This window comes from Neovison vison, chromosome 12 (assembly GCF_020171115.1).
Source record: "Neovison vison isolate M4711 chromosome 12, ASM_NN_V1, whole genome shotgun sequence".
Taxonomy (NCBI): domain Eukaryota; kingdom Metazoa; phylum Chordata; class Mammalia; order Carnivora; family Mustelidae; genus Neogale; species Neogale vison.
In genome coordinates this window covers 96,333,885-96,349,016 of record NC_058102.1, presented here as the reverse complement: position 1 = coordinate 96,349,016, position 15,132 = coordinate 96,333,885, and the positions used below count along the sequence as shown (strand labels likewise).

Genomic DNA, 15,132 nt, shown 5'->3' with positions numbered 1-15,132 from the left:
CATCCATTATCACAAAGCAGAGTATAATGCTGTTTGCATTTTGACACACCCTATTTCCCAACAACCTGGCACAGGTACCTGTACCTCAAGAAATGCTTCCAGGAACCACTGTTACTGGTTATGCTCAGTCTTCTAATGACAAGCTCCAGACTCAAAATCTTGCCCATGCTGGGATGTCCCTTAGCCAGAAGAAACCAGGATTTTTTCAACTGAGAAGAGGACCAGGAGTCAGGAGACTTGGGTTTTGGTCCCAGGCCTGCCAACTGTAGGACTTTAAACAAGCCATATATCTCTTCCATAGCTTCAATGTCTTCACCTGACAAGTAGGGAAGGTACCTGCCTTTATCTACCTTATATGTTTTTCTGGAAAATCAAAGACATAATAAATGTGAAAACATACTGAATACAGCTATGTTTCAGGTAAGATATTGTAGTAAAAAATGTAAAATAAATTTATAATACTGAAGGCTAGTGAGGAAATGCTTGGAAAGAGGCTTGTTCCTTTTCAATTACAGGGAACCAGGCCCAGACACAGTCAGCTGGACACACAGAGTAGTAACACGATCACATCACTCAGATTCCCTACCACTAGTCTACCCCATTCCCACCTGGGGGAAAACTAACAACCAGCAACACTACCAGCTTCTTGCCCTATTAACAGACTCTAAAACCACCTGTTTAGGAAGTGGCCAAACTATCACTATCACAGCCCAGGCCCCATGAACAGTGTGGCTCCTTCAACAGCCACGGATGCTATTAGGGAGAATGAACTCAGTTTCTGAATGGGGAAGATGTCTGTGAGCCACTTGGGCAAAACACTCTGACCTCTCAGCTTTCTGCTCCTTCTCCAGCCCCCTCCTCCCCATTCCCAATTCCGCAGAGTTCTGGGTTGGGGAAGGCTTTCGGTGTGTGAAGCCTGCGAAAGGGCCTGGCTCTGCAAAGCCAGGGAAGGGATGTAAGGAATGTGAGATTCCTTCAAGGAGGGGTGAGAGGGGGAGGGGGAAAAGGAATGGAGGAGGAAGACAAGGCTGCCAAAGACAAGGCACGGGAGAGGAGCCAAGCTATGGCGCTTCGAGGGCGGGGGTTCAGATTCCGCCGCCCCTGCCCAGGCTAGCCCCCAGAATGTTCCCTCCCTCCCCTCCCTGCCCGTCGTCATGCCCATTTAAACACCACGTTGTAACCCCAGTCCCCTCCTCCCTGTCCTCCAGTCAGCGTAGACCCCCTCCCGCACTTAGGACTCCCCTACTCCAATGCACCTTCCCAACAACCCACCCTCCAGCGCCCCTTTCTCACCTCCGGACTCCTCCCTATTCCTGCTCTCTTCCTCCATTTTTCATCTTTACTCCTATCCCTTCTCCTGACCTCCAATACCTTGAAACCCCCCCCGCCCCAACCCCCGTGGGACATAGCCCCCTCCCGCCCCACACCCTCTTTTAGGTGGAAGCCCGCGCCGGCGCAGTACGCACCGCCCTGGAAGCGGCCTGGACTCTCCGCACCCCGGCCCGACTGGAGCTGAGGCCGCAGCGGCCACAGGATAGCTCCGGTGCCGGGTCCCAGCCTATCCTGGGAGGGGAAGGGGAAGGATAGGGTAGGTTCCAACCACTCGCAGTCCTGTGAGTTGGGTCCCTTGCCCCGCCCACCGCTGCTACGCAACCGGGCGGAAGCTCGTCACCAAACCCCGCCTCTTTGTTTAACTCGAATCTAGACTAGAAGCCAAGAGCGACCAATGAGGAGAGAGGAGGGTTACCCGGGCTTCCCCTCAACACCGGAAATCTTTATGATCCCAACGAGGGCTATATAGCCATTTGGGAGGGAGAACTCTATGGTGTTCCCCGCGTGAATGTAGGGGGCGGAGCACGAGGCTGACTGCCGGCCGGTCTAGACTTCACTTTACGGGGGAAACGAGTCCGATCTCCTATGGGACGATTATTGCGAGAGATTATTGCGAGGCCAGCCTGTAATGAGACTTGGCATCTCCTGTTTCCAGAGCGGTGGTCAGCATCCTGGAGCCTCCCGACCCTATGACTCATAGTCACGGGAGTGGATACTGTAGTCTACAGGGCTACCACTGGGTGGAGAGTGGGGTAGTGTCTAACCGCAAGGCTTTGATCTTGAGGGTCAGAAGGATTCTGGCCATCCCTCTAGTCCGCCCCCAAAAGACAGACTCCACTTTCGCAGGCAGTAGGTCGGGATTCGGAGAGGTCCCTCCCCGCAGGAACCCCACCCCTTCCCACCTCCTCGCCCCACTCCTTTCTCCGAGACCGTCAGTCTCTCCATTTCCCCCTTCTGGTCCTGTCCTCCCTCCCGCCTCTCGCGCGCTCCCTCCCCTCGCTTTCATCCTCCTATCCCCACCTCGCCAACCTCCGCTTTCATCCCCCTCCCCTCTCCTCTCCTCCCAGCTCCCGCCAGCCCCACCCCTGGGAAGCCCCTCCCGTCGGGCAGCGCCGCCTTTATAAGCGGGTTCCCTGCCCGGGGGCGGCAGCGGCTGGTCGGCGGCAGCTCTGCTGGTGCGGGGGCGGCGAGCCGAGGACCGAGCGATAGCTGCCGGAGCGCGCCGGCCACCGCCCGCACCGCCCTTCCGCCCGCCCTCCGGACGGCCGCAGCCCTGCGGGTCTCCGTTCCAGACCCACCCCCGCCCCACCCCGCGCGCCTCTGCCGCCTCTTCCAGAGACCCAGCTTGCTGAGCGGCCGCCGCTGCCGCTGTCGCCGCCGCCGCCGTCACCGCGCCAGGTTCCGGCCGCGGCCACCCTCCGCCGTCCAGGGCTCCTCCGTCCCGGCCCCGGGACCCCGGCTCCCCGCCAGCCCCGGCCCCGGCCCCGGCACCATGTCGGAGAAGAGCGTGGAGGCAGCGGCCGAGTTGAGCGCCAAGGTACGGCGGGGACGGCGGCGGCCCGGACCCCGCGCGACCCCCGGGCTCCGCGCGGTCTTGTTCCCCACGCCGCCCCCGACGGCCCCACGCTGCCCCGGCGCCGGGTCCCGGTGGACCCCTCTCCGCCCTCCCCCCCCCCCCCCCGCTCCCCTGCCCGGCGCTGCCTACCCCTCTTCGCGCGGCTCCCGCCAGCGCCCTCTAGCTTCCTGAGCGCTGCACGCCGGCGCTCCGGCCTCGCCGCTCGGCCGGCGCCCGGCCCCCGCCGCCGTCCCCACCCCTCTCCGGCTCCGGCTCGCGCGTCTCTACCCCGTCCGCTTCCCGTCGGAGCGCGCCGCGGCTCACTTTACCGTGCCCCTCCCCCGCCGCCTCTCTCCGCGCCCCCTTTCCCCGTCTCTCCTTCCAGTCTGACCTCACCTAAGCGGTTTGAGATCCTCCAGAGTAAACAGGACTCTCCCGGGAGGCTGCTGCTCTCGGGCCCCTCCCCTCGAGGCCCGACTGCCTCTTGCTTCTCTCCGCGGACGGCTAGTCTCTCTGTCTTCTCCTCTCCTTTTCTTCCGTCTGTATCCATTTCTTCCCCCTACTGGCCTTCAGCTCTCTTTTCTCTCCATAGCCCCCTCCAGCCTCTCCCCCTCCCCCCCAACACAGACAGACTTAAAGAGTCTTGGATTTCTAAAAATCATGAAGGGAGGCGGGAATAGCCTTCGAGAAAGCTGAAGCTCAGCGTTGCAAGACATTGCTTCCAGCCGTCCTTGTTCACATCGGCTCCCTTTCCTGGCCCCATCCCTTTGCCCTTGCCTCGCTTCCAGCCTTCCTCTAATTTCCCTAGGGAACCTGCTGAGTGTCGCTTTGGGAAATTAATTCGGCCAACGTTTGGGGGCTGGGAGCCCGACTTGTATGGGGTTGGGGGGGATGGGGTTGGTTGTTGAGGAGGTCACAGAGGGCTCCTAGAGGCCCTTGAAGTGAAAGGGGGCCACCAGTGGGTTTAAAGGCAGGGGCAGCGAGGGGCTATGTGTGAGAGCTGATAAGGTGTGCCGTGGGGCCCTCCGGTGGGCTGTGCGGTGGCATGTGACTCCGCTGAGTAGGTGTCTTTGTATGTCTGAAATCCAGCGAGTGTGTGGGACTGCCCGTGTCAGTTACATGTGTGCATGTGGAGACGCGGATGTGCTGGAGCCATGTTGCTGCTTTGTGAGTGCCGATTGGCTCCCCTGTGCTCTGGTGTGTCTCAGGAGTGTGTGCCAGAATGCCCAGACCCAGGCCATGTGTCTCCGGATCTCATGGGCCCTCCTCTTGTAGCTGCGTGTGTGAATCGGTGTCACCCTGTGTCAGTGTGTGTGCCTGTGTTGAGTAAATGAGGCCAGAGAGCTGCTTAGCACAAGACCTAGGTCACATACTCTCCTGGAAAAGGGATCATGGAAGGACAGTGACCAGAAGGACAGGACAGGGGAGGAGAGGGCCCGGCCCCTTGGACTTTGGTCTCCCGTAGTCTCCCTCCCTCCCTTCCTAGAATTCTCCCTCCCTCCCTCTGTCTAGGCAGCACAGATGGGAAACTCAGGCCAGGGGAACATAGACAGACCCGGTGCTGGGGCCCCTGGAGAGAAGCCAACCAGCCAGCCCCCTGCCCCCTCTCCAGGCCCAGGACAGACGCAGGATGCGAGGGAAAGCCCACCAGGTGGTAGAGATGCCCTGTCAACCATGGGGCAAATAAATGAGGACGGGGAAGTGGCAGGAAGAAACCGAGCTGGAGTGAGAGGGTCTGGTGTCCTGTTTTCCTCTTAGAGGGAGAAGGAAATTGAGTGTCCCTCCAGGTCAGCCGTTCTGCACCAACCCCTACTGCTGTCCCTGATCCTGGTCCAGAAAGGACACACCCTCCAGGGTGATCTACTCGCACAGAAAACTTCCATCCACAGGGAATCAGATACATAGAGTTGTAGGCCAACACCAGATCAGATCACAGAGGGACACCCACAGCTGATCAGTGCCTGTCATGGGCAGTTGGGGAGGGTTGGGGGGGAAGAGGACTGGAATCTAAACTGGAAGACACTGGGTGGTATCCAGAGAGAAGGGACTCAGGAGCATCTCCATCTGTCACAGCATAATAATTAAATGTGCGCCTGCTGGGCTCCTGGGGGGATGAAGGAGGGAGGGTATCCCAGACAGGTATCTTCTCCATCTTCAGTCTCCTCTCAGCCCAGCCCAGACACAGACCTTGTCTCTCTTCATCTACCATGTCCAGTACCCTCTCCCTTCCACGTTTCCTTTATCGACATTACCCCTGGAAATGGTCACTTCTACCCCTTCACCACACCAGTGCCGGCGTCAGGGGCACAGCATCCCACACCACCTGCCAGGTGTAGGGAGGAAGAAACTACTCAAACTGGTTTGAAGTAGGTGTGCGTCTTGCTGGGGTGCTCTCCCTGTTCCCGTGGTGTTTGGCCACGGAGGAGCCTGAGGAATAGGGGGACACATGGACAGAGAAACAAAGGCATTCAAGGAGGCTGAGGGGGAAGCTGGGAGGGATGCCCAGGAGAGAGGACTCAGGAAAAGGCCCCAGAGTTAGACAAAAGGCAGAGCAGGGCAGGCAGCGGGAGCGGGCAGGCCAGGAAGGCGGAGGGCCCTCAAGAGGGGGTGGGGCCTCAGGGCCGAGAGCAGATGGAGGGGATTTGCTTTGCTGAGCTGAACTCTTCAACCGGTGAGATTTTGGAGAACTTGATGGGAGTGAAGAGCAGTTACGTTGGCCATCCATTCCTCTGTTTTCATCACTCTCCCTCCTCCCTTGAGTCTTGGGGCAGGTGTCTGGTCCCAGCCCCCTTGTGGCCTTGAGGACCCTGGGACCTCTGCTTTGCCTCTAAGCTACTGTAACTAACTTCTTCATTCTCCCAGTCCTCTAAGCTCACTGCAGCAGGAGAACGGGGCGAGAGGGACCGGCTGCAGCTCATTTGTGGTAGAGGAAGGTGACCTCTTTCTCTCTTGCAGGACCTGAAGGAGAAGAAAGAGAAGGTGGAGGAGAAAGCCAGCCGAAAAGAGCGAAAGAAAGAAGTGGTGGAGGTGCCGAGGGGTTGGAGGGGACGGAGGGGTCGGAGGGGTTGGGGGAAGAGACTTGGGGCTCCCCTCCACTTCCCTGGGGTTGAGGGACCCTGGGTCCTGCCTTGGCTATGGCCCCTCCCAACCCTTTCTGCCCCACCCTTGGCCCCTCCAGACGCCCCTGCCCTTGGTGGTGGTGGAGGCACCCGGCAGCCTGACGCTGCTCCCTCTCCCCTCTCTCTGTCCTCACAGGAGGAGGAGAACGGAGCCGAGGAGGAAGAAGAAGAAACTGCTGAGGACGGAGAGGAGGAGGATGAAGGGGAAGAAGAAGGTGGGGAGGGGCAGGGGAGGCTGGGCTCAAAGGAACTGAGTCAGGGTGGGTTTGAAGACCTGAAGCAGGGCTGAGGGCAACCACAGGGGGTCTGTGCCGGAGCTTCCTGCCCTTCCCCAATGACCCATTTCTGGCTCCTCAGATGAGGAAGAAGAAGAAGATGACGACGAAGGGCCCGCGCTGAAGAGAGCTGCTGAAGAGGAGGTTTGGGCTGGGTTGTGGGGCCTGAGGGGCTGTCAGGGATGCAGCAGGGGCTGGGAGCCCTTTGGACTTGGACCTGGATCCCTGTGGTGCGTGGGGTGGGGCTGGAGCAGGGCAGGGACTGGGGGAGGTCCCGCTCCCATTTTGCAGCTACCCCAACTCTCCTTCCACAGGATGAAGCGGATCCCAAGCGGCAGAAGACAGAAAATGGGGCGTCGGCCTGAGCCCCCTGCCAATGGGCTGGGGGTGGGAGGCCCCTCAGGGCCTGGAGGTGGGGGTGGGAACAGACGAGTGCAGCCACTCTCCACCTGGCTCCTGGCTCTGGACCCTGCACCAGAGCTGCCACCCTCTTTGTCCCCAGCCTTTCTCATGTCCGCCTCTCCAGACACTGCCCCTTCTATCCTCACTCTGCCATTGTTCCACCTCTTGACCTGCTCCATCTGAGCTCCCCAGCTGGTCCCAATTGCTCTTCTTCCTGTCCTTGCTCTCTTCCTCCCTTCCCCCACCCCTCCTCCGGTAGCCTCTCCTTCCTCACCTCTGCATCCCAGCCTCATGTCCTGTCCATCCCTACCCTGCCTGATCCCTGGGTCTCCCTCAGATCCCCTTCTCTCAGACAGCGCCAGGCCGGGGTGGGGCCAGGGTTGGGGCCAAGCCCCACAGCTGCCCCCCTCCCCTCCCCTCCCCTTTTTGTATAATTTAATAAAGAAACGGTCGCGCTTCTGTTTTTAACCTGTCTCCTGCTTTCCCGGGACAGGGAGGGGGGTGGCAGATGGCACATTCCATCAGGACCCTTGCCTTCTATAAAAAAGCATCCAAGCCCTGCTACCAGCAACCACTCAAGACAAGATCAGTGTTCAGGGTTGGATGCGGAGCCCGCAGCTTCTTTGAGAACTAACTTCTTTCTTGGTTTTGGATTCTTGGGGATGCTCCTCCCCAGCAGAGCATACACACTTCCCTGCTAGCCCACACCGGGTCTAGACACTGCTGAGCCCAGTGGAAAGCTACCAGCTCTGTTGTGCTGAACCAGGCAAAGAAGCAGCCTCAGAAACAGGAAGTCCCGCCCCTGAAGTGGGAGAGGGATGAGAGGACTGGGTCTCAGCCTCCTTGGACCTGGAGAGAGAGTTGTCTGGCATCAAACCTGTCCTCCACCAGGCAGGGAGGAAGTGAGCACTCGGTTGGGCAGGGGAGAAGTCCAGGGCCTCCTGTGGTTCCCAGGTGTGGTACAAGGTCTTCCCACTCACGATCCAGCTCTCTGGGCCAGGCTCCTCCGGCTGGGTGGGGTGGGGAGCAAGAGTTCCCCTCTGTCAGTCAGACTTCCTTCTCTAGTTCTGTCTCCGTTTTTCTTGAGTTTGGTCTCTGTTCGAGAATTTCTCCCTGTCTCCCTTGCCTTGTTAGTTAAAACCTATGGATCGGGAAAAGCTGCTGAGCACACAGGGGTCTTGAACTGGAGGAGTGTGTGTGGGTGTGACACACATTGACCCCACCATTCTTCAAGAGGACACGCATAACTCACCCAGAATCTGGACTACAGACACCTTTTGGTTTCATACTCTCTAACTGACCTTGGTCAATTAATCTTTGAGCCTGCCTCAGTTTCTTCATCTGTACAATGGGGGATACATTTCATGAGTTACTCTTTGTAAAGTATACAATACCAGTCTCTCCACCCCATATCTTTACTAGTATATAGTGAAGGCTCATTATAATGTAGATTTTCTTTCCCGGGGACTTGGGGTGCCCCTTCCCACACCTGCCATCTTTTAGGTCTGCTTTATTCCCAAAGAGACATGGGATGGGTGGGGAGGCTGAGTGAAAGTCCTGGAAGGTTAAGGGAATGAGGGAGAAGAGGAGTACCAAGAAAAGGGCTTGCCAAGAAGAAAGTTAATGTTGGGACTGGAGTAGCAGCTTAGAGTTGGGCAAGCAGGTAGTCCAGGAAGAAATGGCTTGGAGAGAACACAGAAGGCCCAGGGTAGGAAGAATAGTCAGATGGGTGGGGGAGGGGGAGGGTTCGGCAGGGACACCCAGGACTGAGGAAATAAACAAGGGGAGCGCCACCACAGAAGTGGAGGGTAATGCTGCTGGGAATCAACCCCCTCAGACTTTCCACTGCGAAGCGAAACTGTGAGCCTTGGGGTGTGTGTGGGGGGGGCGACGGGGAGGGGAAGTGGGGAAGGTGGAGGGAAGGCAGAAGGACAGGGGCAAGGGCCCTGGAGCAACAGAACTGCCTCCCAGCTCAAGACAGCCACCTGTCTCCGCTCTACTCTCTGCCACTGCCCTGCCCATTTGCAGGGAACCTCCCCTCCCCCCACCCCAACTCCTGCTGCCTGATCTGGCCAGCTTGCCTCTAGATTCCAGCCTCCAGTCATTGGCTTTTCCCTCTATCTCTAGGTCTCTGTCCTTGTCCCTCTTCTAGATTTCCTTCCTCCACCCCAAATCTTTGCAGAACTCTCTTTTGTCCATCTGTCCCTCCTTTCTTTCTGACCTCTTCCCTTTGGGGGCTCAGCGTGGCCCAGGCCCAAGGGGAGATGTGGGAGGCTCAGCTCCTGGTTCTGCTGCTTCTGCAACTGCTGTGGGTGGCTCCAGGTAAGATGGGGCTGACCCTCTGGGAGGGCTGCCCTTCAGACCCACGGTGGGGAGGGGGTGGTCAGCAGGGATGTCTGGACCTCAGAGATGCCAAGGTCCTTAGCTTGGGTGGATTCTTCTAATGCCTTGCTTGGGGCAGTCCTTCTGCCCCCAAAGCCTCTCTTTAGTCTTCCCATTGGGTGGGGAAGGGACAGAAACCCAACGTCTTCCTCAGCCCTGTGTCTCCTTCAGGTAACTGAGGCTCCTTCTCTACTCCTAAGTCTTTTGGCTCATGGCCCCTCCCCTTGGCCTCTTTTTTCCTCCCCAGTGGAGGCTCCAGGGTCTAGGACAGAGGTCCCAGTGGTGGTGTGGGCCCAGGAGGGAGCTCCCGCTCAGCTCCCCTGCAGGCCCACAATCCCTCCCCAGGATGTCAGCCTTCTGCGAACAGCAGGGGTCACTTGGCACCATCTACCAGACAGGTATGCATCCCTAACTCAGGCAACAGGATCCCCCAAATCCAACAGCATTGGCATCCCTACTCATAACCCCAGGCCCAGTCTAGCCATCGGTCTCCTCTGAGTCGTCAGTCTCTCTGAAGCCAGTGGCTCAGCTCCCCCCCGACCCCGCCCGCCCCGCTGCCTTTCCTGGGAAAGACTGCTCCCCTCACACCTACATCCCTTCCACACCTGCCTCTCCAGAGAGTGGGTGGCTCTGGCCCAACCCGAGGGGAGACGGGCACGGGGACGGTTAGCGGGCAAGAGATCTCCTTTTGGGTGGCTTTCCTCCTCCTCGAAGTGGCGCAGGCTTCTTCGCCCTCGAATTTCTCAGCCCCGTCCCTCTCTCCCGCCCAGCAGCCCTCCAGCTCCCGCGCCCAGCCTGCGCCCCGCCGCGCCCTCCGCCCGGGGCTCCGGGCCGCGCCGCTACGTGGTGCTGATGCTGGCGCCCGGAGGCCTGCGCAGCGGGAGGCCCCCCCTGCAGCCCCGCGTGCGGCTGGAAGAGCGCGGCCTCCAGCGCGGGGACTTCTCGCTGTGGCTGCGCCCGGCCCGACGCGCCGACGCCGGGGACTACCGCGCGGCGGTGCACCTCCGGGACCGCTCCCTCGCTTGCAGCCTCCGTCTGCGCGTGGGCCAGGCCTCCAGTAGGTGGGGGCGGGCCGTGGGGAGTGGGGCTGGCGGGGCTGAGGCCGGGCGCCGCCGTTCCCGTCGCCCCGGAGGCAGGAAGGGCCGGGGGTAGGGGCTGTGCTTCCCAGGAGGTGCCTGGGGCCCCGGCCGAGAGCCCCCAGTAGGGGAGCGGGAGGGGGTGAGGAGCAGAGTGGAAGGGGGTCCCCCCAGGGGAGCACGTATGTGGGGAGAGGACCCTACGGAGAGACTGTCTCACCCTGGAGCTCCCCTCCCCCACCCACACTGGGAGTGCCGGGTGGAGGAGGGGAGGCACCCCTGGGTTGGGGGTAGAGTGCAGGGCTGGAGTGACTCATTTCAGACATCTGTAGCTCAGGGGGTGGGCTTAGTGGGGATCCTCAGGCAGTCTGCAGAAAGGGAAGGGGGGGCAGGGGTGTAGGGGGGAGGGGAAGGCGGCAGGAGGTCCCAGAGCATCCATTTTAAGTATCTCCAGGTACCAGGCACTGGACTGAAGTGGGGTGGGGGGACGGGGAAGGCGGCTTTGCAGGATGGTGGTGGGAGGAGGGTTGCCTTTTGTCTTCTAGGAGAAGACAGGTGTTTGCGGTAGGGCTAATCAAACTTCCTTTATCCCTGAACAGTGACTGCCAGCCCCCCAGGGTCCCTCAGGATCTCCGACTGGGTCATTTTGAACTGCTCCTTCAGCCGCCCTGACCTGCCAGCCTCTGTGCACTGGTTCCGGGGCAGAGTCCCTGTTCGGGAGTCCCCCCATCACCACTTAGCTGGAAGTTTCCTCTTCCTGCCCCAAGTCAGCCCCTCAGACTCTGGGCTATGGGGCTGCATCCTCACCTACAGAGATGGCTTCAATGTCTCCCTCACGCACAACCTCACGGTTCTGGGTAACTTCTTCGGGCTGCCTTCACCCTTGGCCACAACCCCTCCCTGCCCGCCATCACCTCACCCTGACTTCTGGGTCCGCAGACCAGGTTTCCAGCAGCTAGCTAGCGCCCACCGTGAATGCTCTGGGCCTCACTTTTACTTCGCGTTGCAACATTTCAGCTGTCTTCCCCACTCCCGACTTTTCCCTGGGCCATCCAGCCTCACTGGCAGCCTTTGGTCTCCTGTTGGCCCACGTGGGGGCCTCTGAGCATCCTCAGTTCACCCCCACATTACTCTGCTCCCTTGGGCTCTTCAGAGCCAGACCCCTTCCTTTGCTCTTCTGCCTTGCTTCCCTGCTCCAGCCTCTCTGTACCTCCCCTCTCTGCCTCAACTTTAGCTTCTCCTTCTTTCCCAGGTCTGGAGCCCTCAGGGCCTCTGACCGTATACGCTGGAGCTGGTTCCAGGGTGGACCTACCCTGCCGCCTGCCCCCTGGTGTGGGGACCCAGTCTTCTCTCACTGCCAAGTGGAGCCCTCCAGGGGGAGGCCCTGACCTCCTGGTGGCTGGAGACAATGGCAACTTTACCCTCCAACTGGAGGCTGTGAGCCAGGCCCAGGCGGGGGCCTACACCTGCCACATCCATCTGCAGGGACAGCAGCTCAGTGCTACGGTCACTCTGGCAGTCATCACAGGTCAGTCCCAAGTGGGAAAGGAACTCCCATCACAGGAGAGCTGGGACAGGAAGGCCAGGCCTTGGCTGGGCCAAGACGGGGCAGATCCGCTTCCTGATGCTAGGCCAGTGGGCACAAGTCGCAGAGGCAACCCTGGTGGCCTCCTCCTTTCTCGCCCCCACATAAAGAACTGAAACTGAAAATCTCCCCTGAGTCACTAGGTGAACATTCCACTCTCCTCTAAGGGACTCCCCTGCTGTGAATTGGGAGGAGGGTCTGAGAAGTTAGAAGGAGAGGTGGCAAAAGTTTGAATGGTTCAAAAGAGGGGGACTCGATCTCTAGAATCCTCCTCTACTTGGGGACCAGTGCTTTGGTTCAAGTTGCAGGAAGTGGTTTGGATTTGGGAGGAGTTAATAAATCAGTCCCTTGGTCAGCAAATATTTACAGAGCAAGGGCTTTTTTTTTCTTTCTTTCTTTTTTTTTTTTAAGAGAGTATAACGTAAACACAGGGAAAAAAAAAAAAAACACAACAAAACCCAAAAACTTAGAAAGTATGTGTTGATGGATTAGTAACTATGAGCCACGACAGCTGGGCTGTATGTTGTGTTCACCTGTGGTCACTGAACCGTAACATCTCATAGTAGGTGCTCAGTAATGTACATTAGGGGTGTCTGAGGGCCTCAGGTCATGATCCAGGGTCCTAGGATGGAGCCCGACATCGGGCTCTCTGCTTGGCTCCCTGCTTCTCCCTCTCCTACTCCCTCTGCTTGTGTTCCCTCTCTCGCTATGTCCCACTCTGTCAAATAAATAAAATCTTTTTTTAAAAAAAAAAAAAAAGGTACATTGGTTCAGCAAATCAGTGAATATGCTAATAGCTCTTACATCTCCTTAGGGCCAATGCTGACTTTCCAGGAGAGCTCTGCTTATATGGCATACCCACAGCCTAGCCTCACTCTAAGCCCCATCCTTTCCTCACATCATGTGTCCTCTTGCTGACTTAGCCTTTCTCTCAGTAACTGCATCCCACTCCCCCTGAAACTGGCCTCCTGTTTCCTCCACATCCAATCAGCCCACAAATCCTCCCAATTTTCTCCATCCAAGGTCTTCTTGAGGGTCAGCTGTTTTGTGTTACTTGTCCAGCTTCTCTGCACCACAGCTCACCGGAAGAGATTGTTGCCCGTGTTTTATAGAGAAGGGATTTTGCTTAAGTCACACGGCCAGCAAGTGCCAGCCTTGGGGCCTAAGGTCTGGTTTCTGTGTCACCAAACCCTCGGGTGCCTCCACCACTATGCTCAGCTCAAGACCCTTCACCACTGGTGTCCCCCTCCCTGCCCTCTCTCTTCTTACTCTACAGCTTTGAGATGCTCTGTGTGTAGATGTGCGGGTCAGTTCACTGTTCTCTGAACATTCAGAAAAGAGGGCACAGTTCATTCAGGGGGCACCGATGTGAGCCCAGTCATGAAAGCAAAAAAAAAAAAAAAAAAAAAGTGTAAGGTGTGTGTGCGCGGCGGGGGGGGGGGGCAACACACCTGACGGATCTTGAGGTTTCTGAGCATTTGAGTAGAAAGTTGTGTAAGAGAATCCAAGATGGTATTTGTTATGTGATCCTTCCGGGCCAGCTTGAGTTTGAATAGTCCCCGAAGGCAGTAAAGAGCCTGGACAGCTTTTGAACTGCAGAGTGATCTGCCCAGAGCTTTGTCTTGATAAGATTAATTTGGCCCTGACCCCCGATCTCCTCCCCTCAACCTCACCCAATCAGAGCCCAGGTGAGAGCCAGGCGATAGGGACTGGGAAGTTGAGTCTATGGTTTCAAGTAAGGGGGTCGGGCCCCCAAAGATCTCTTCCCTCTGATTTTCTCAGTGACTCCCAAATCCTTCGGGTTATCTGGCAAGCTGAGAAAACTGCTTTGTGAGGTGACCCCGGCTTCCGGACGAGAGCGCTTTGTATGGAGCCCCCCAGATAAGCAGTCTTGGAGAGGTTCCTCGGGACCCTGGCTGGAGATACAGGAAGCCAGACTCCTTTCCCAACCCTGGAAGTGCCAGGTGTACCAGGGGGAGAGGCTTCTCGGGACAGCGGTGTACCTCTCTGAGCCGGCTAGCCCAGGTCTGAGACCCCACAATGCCGCGGCACCTGCTCCAGGCCAGTCCTCTTGATCCCACTTTCCAGACCCCTCCCTGCCCACCCGCATTCCAGATCTTTTCTTTCTAACCTCCAGCTCTTGTTCAGGCCCCAACCCCCTTCTGCCATTCATTAGTTCATGATCCTGGATAAATCCCCAAACTCTGGGCCTTGATGTCTGCCTCTGTAACATAAGAGGGGTGGCAAGATATCCTTTGACCCTGTGCCTAATGTACTTCTTCTCTAGGTGCCCGGCGCTCTGGGAGGGCCCCAGGTGCCCCCAAAACAAGCCATCTCCCTCTCTTTCTCATCCTTGGTATTCTCTCTCTGCTTTTGATGACTGGAGCCTTTGGCTTTCACCTTTGGAGAAGACAGGTGAGCTGGGGACACCCCTCAGGCCCCGCCAGCCACTGGCCTCCCCTCTCTTCAGTTTTCTGAGTGGCACCCCTTCCTCAGGGAAGATGATCAAGGTGGACTCCTCATCCTGCCTTCAGAGCACCCCCCCCCCTTCCTAAGCCTCTCCAGGGACTCCTTGTGCCTGGAGGACCCAGGGGAGGCTTGAAGGGACTGAGAAAAGGCCTGGGACGGGATAGGAAAGGGCAGGAGGCTGGGAAAGAACAGACACACTTGGCATCCTCCTTATTCTCTTTCCCCTCATCCTTCTCCCGACCGGCCCTGCACGGATTCCCACAGTGGCTTCAGAGAAGATTCTCTGCCTTGGAGCATGGGACTCACCCACCTCAGGCTCAGAGCAAGCTAGGGGAGCTGGAGCAAGAGCCGGAGCTGGAACTGGAGCTGGAGCCAGAGCCTGAGCTGGAGCCGGAGCCGGAGCTGGAACCGGAGTTGGAGCTGGAGCCAGAGAAACTCTGACCTGGAAGCCCACAGATCTGCACATCTAGGTCCAAATAAACTCCCCATCAGCAGCAAGCCCAAGTCTGACTCCTTCTTGTCCAGGGAAGGTTCTTGTCTCTGCCCAGCCTCTGGGGGCTCCCTTCTCCCACCTCAGCCTTCCGACCTACTTTCCCCAGCCAATCTCTCTTATCTTCCTCTTTTCTGTTCCTGGCCTCTTCGTGATTCTTTCTGCCTTGGTCTTTCTCTTGCTCTCTCTCTCTTTCTCCTGGTAGTCGTTTTTCTGAAGCTCCGAAAAAGCCCTCACCCCTTACCTCTAAAGCTCTCTTCTGTGTCCTTCGCTTGTATTATGCTAGCTGCCCTGGTTTCCTTTGTATTTCCCCTGGCCCACCCCATCCCACACTTGGCTCCATTTCACATTGTCCTTGGCCCTTTTGCTGCAGTGCACGCGCGTGCGTGCACGCGCGCGCGCGCGCACACACACACACACACACACGGAGGAGCCCTGCTATGTCAC

General features: G+C 58.2%; 3 protein-coding genes across 5 annotated transcripts in view; 2 read left to right on the top strand and 1 right to left on the bottom strand.

Annotated features, from left to right (window-relative positions):
- The window catches only part of RNF41 (ring finger protein 41), a 31,450-nt gene extending 29,832 nt beyond the window's left edge, over nt 1–1,618 (bottom strand). Inside the window, exon 1 of one of the 2 annotated variants that reach the window (XM_044226277.1) lies at nt 1,467–1,618. The gene's annotated coding sequence lies outside the window, so the exon portion shown is untranslated. Of the gene's footprint in view, nt 1–1,293; nt 1,353–1,466 lie in introns of those variants that run through there. The other variant, XM_044226278.1, reaches the window with a different exon arrangement.
- Nucleotides 412–7,151, top strand: PTMS (parathymosin). The gene is made up of 8 exons (XM_044226395.1): nt 412–420; nt 1,438–1,550; nt 1,988–2,084; nt 2,186–2,869; nt 5,843–5,914; nt 6,143–6,221; nt 6,364–6,425; nt 6,596–7,151. Exons 1-8 carry the CDS (start codon nt 412–414, stop codon nt 6,644–6,646), a joined length of 1,167 nt encoding a protein of 388 aa, XP_044082330.1. The 3' UTR covers nt 6,647–7,151.
- A 1,628-nt stretch (nt 7,152–8,779) lies between these two features.
- On the top strand, nt 8,780–14,693 carry LAG3 (lymphocyte activating 3). Of its 2 annotated transcripts, XM_044226987.1 has the most exons (8): nt 8,780–9,005; nt 9,313–9,463; nt 9,836–10,122; nt 10,741–10,998; nt 11,394–11,669; nt 13,509–13,751; nt 14,014–14,141; nt 14,460–14,693. In XM_044226987.1, the coding sequence occupies exons 1-8, from the start codon at nt 8,948–8,950 to the stop codon at nt 14,634–14,636; spliced, it is 1,578 nt and encodes a 525-aa protein (XP_044082922.1). In that variant the 5' UTR covers nt 8,780–8,947; the 3' UTR covers nt 14,637–14,693. The 2 variants fall into 2 exon arrangements, with proteins under 2 accessions (XP_044082922.1, XP_044082921.1); XM_044226986.1 differs by lacking the exon at nt 13,509–13,751 and having other exon boundaries at nt 8,868–9,005.
- The last annotated feature ends 439 nt before the right edge of the window (nt 14,694–15,132 follow it).

What these genes read in the sequence shown, in the direction of transcription:
- PTMS (XM_044226395.1), top strand. An exon ending in CAGGATAGCTCCGGTGCCGG is followed by an intron (nt 1,551 to 1,987) that starts GTCCCAGCCTAT and finishes TCCTGTTTCCAG; the next exon opens with AGCGGTGGTCAGCATCCTGG. An exon ending in GGATGAAGGGGAAGAAGAAG is followed by an intron (nt 6,222 to 6,363) that starts GTGGGGAGGGGC and finishes CTGGCTCCTCAG; the next exon opens with ATGAGGAAGAAGAAGAAGAT.
- LAG3 (XM_044226987.1), top strand. Translation starts at nt 8,948, where the DNA reads ATGTGGGAGGCTCAGCTCCTGGTTCTGCTGCTTCTGCAACTGCTGTGG. An exon ending in TGGCACCATCTACCAGACAG is followed by an intron (nt 9,464 to 9,835) that starts GTATGCATCCCT and finishes TCTCCCGCCCAG; the next exon opens with CAGCCCTCCAGCTCCCGCGC. An exon ending in GCACAACCTCACGGTTCTGG is followed by an intron (nt 10,999 to 11,393) that starts GTAACTTCTTCG and finishes CTTCTTTCCCAG; the next exon opens with GTCTGGAGCCCTCAGGGCCT.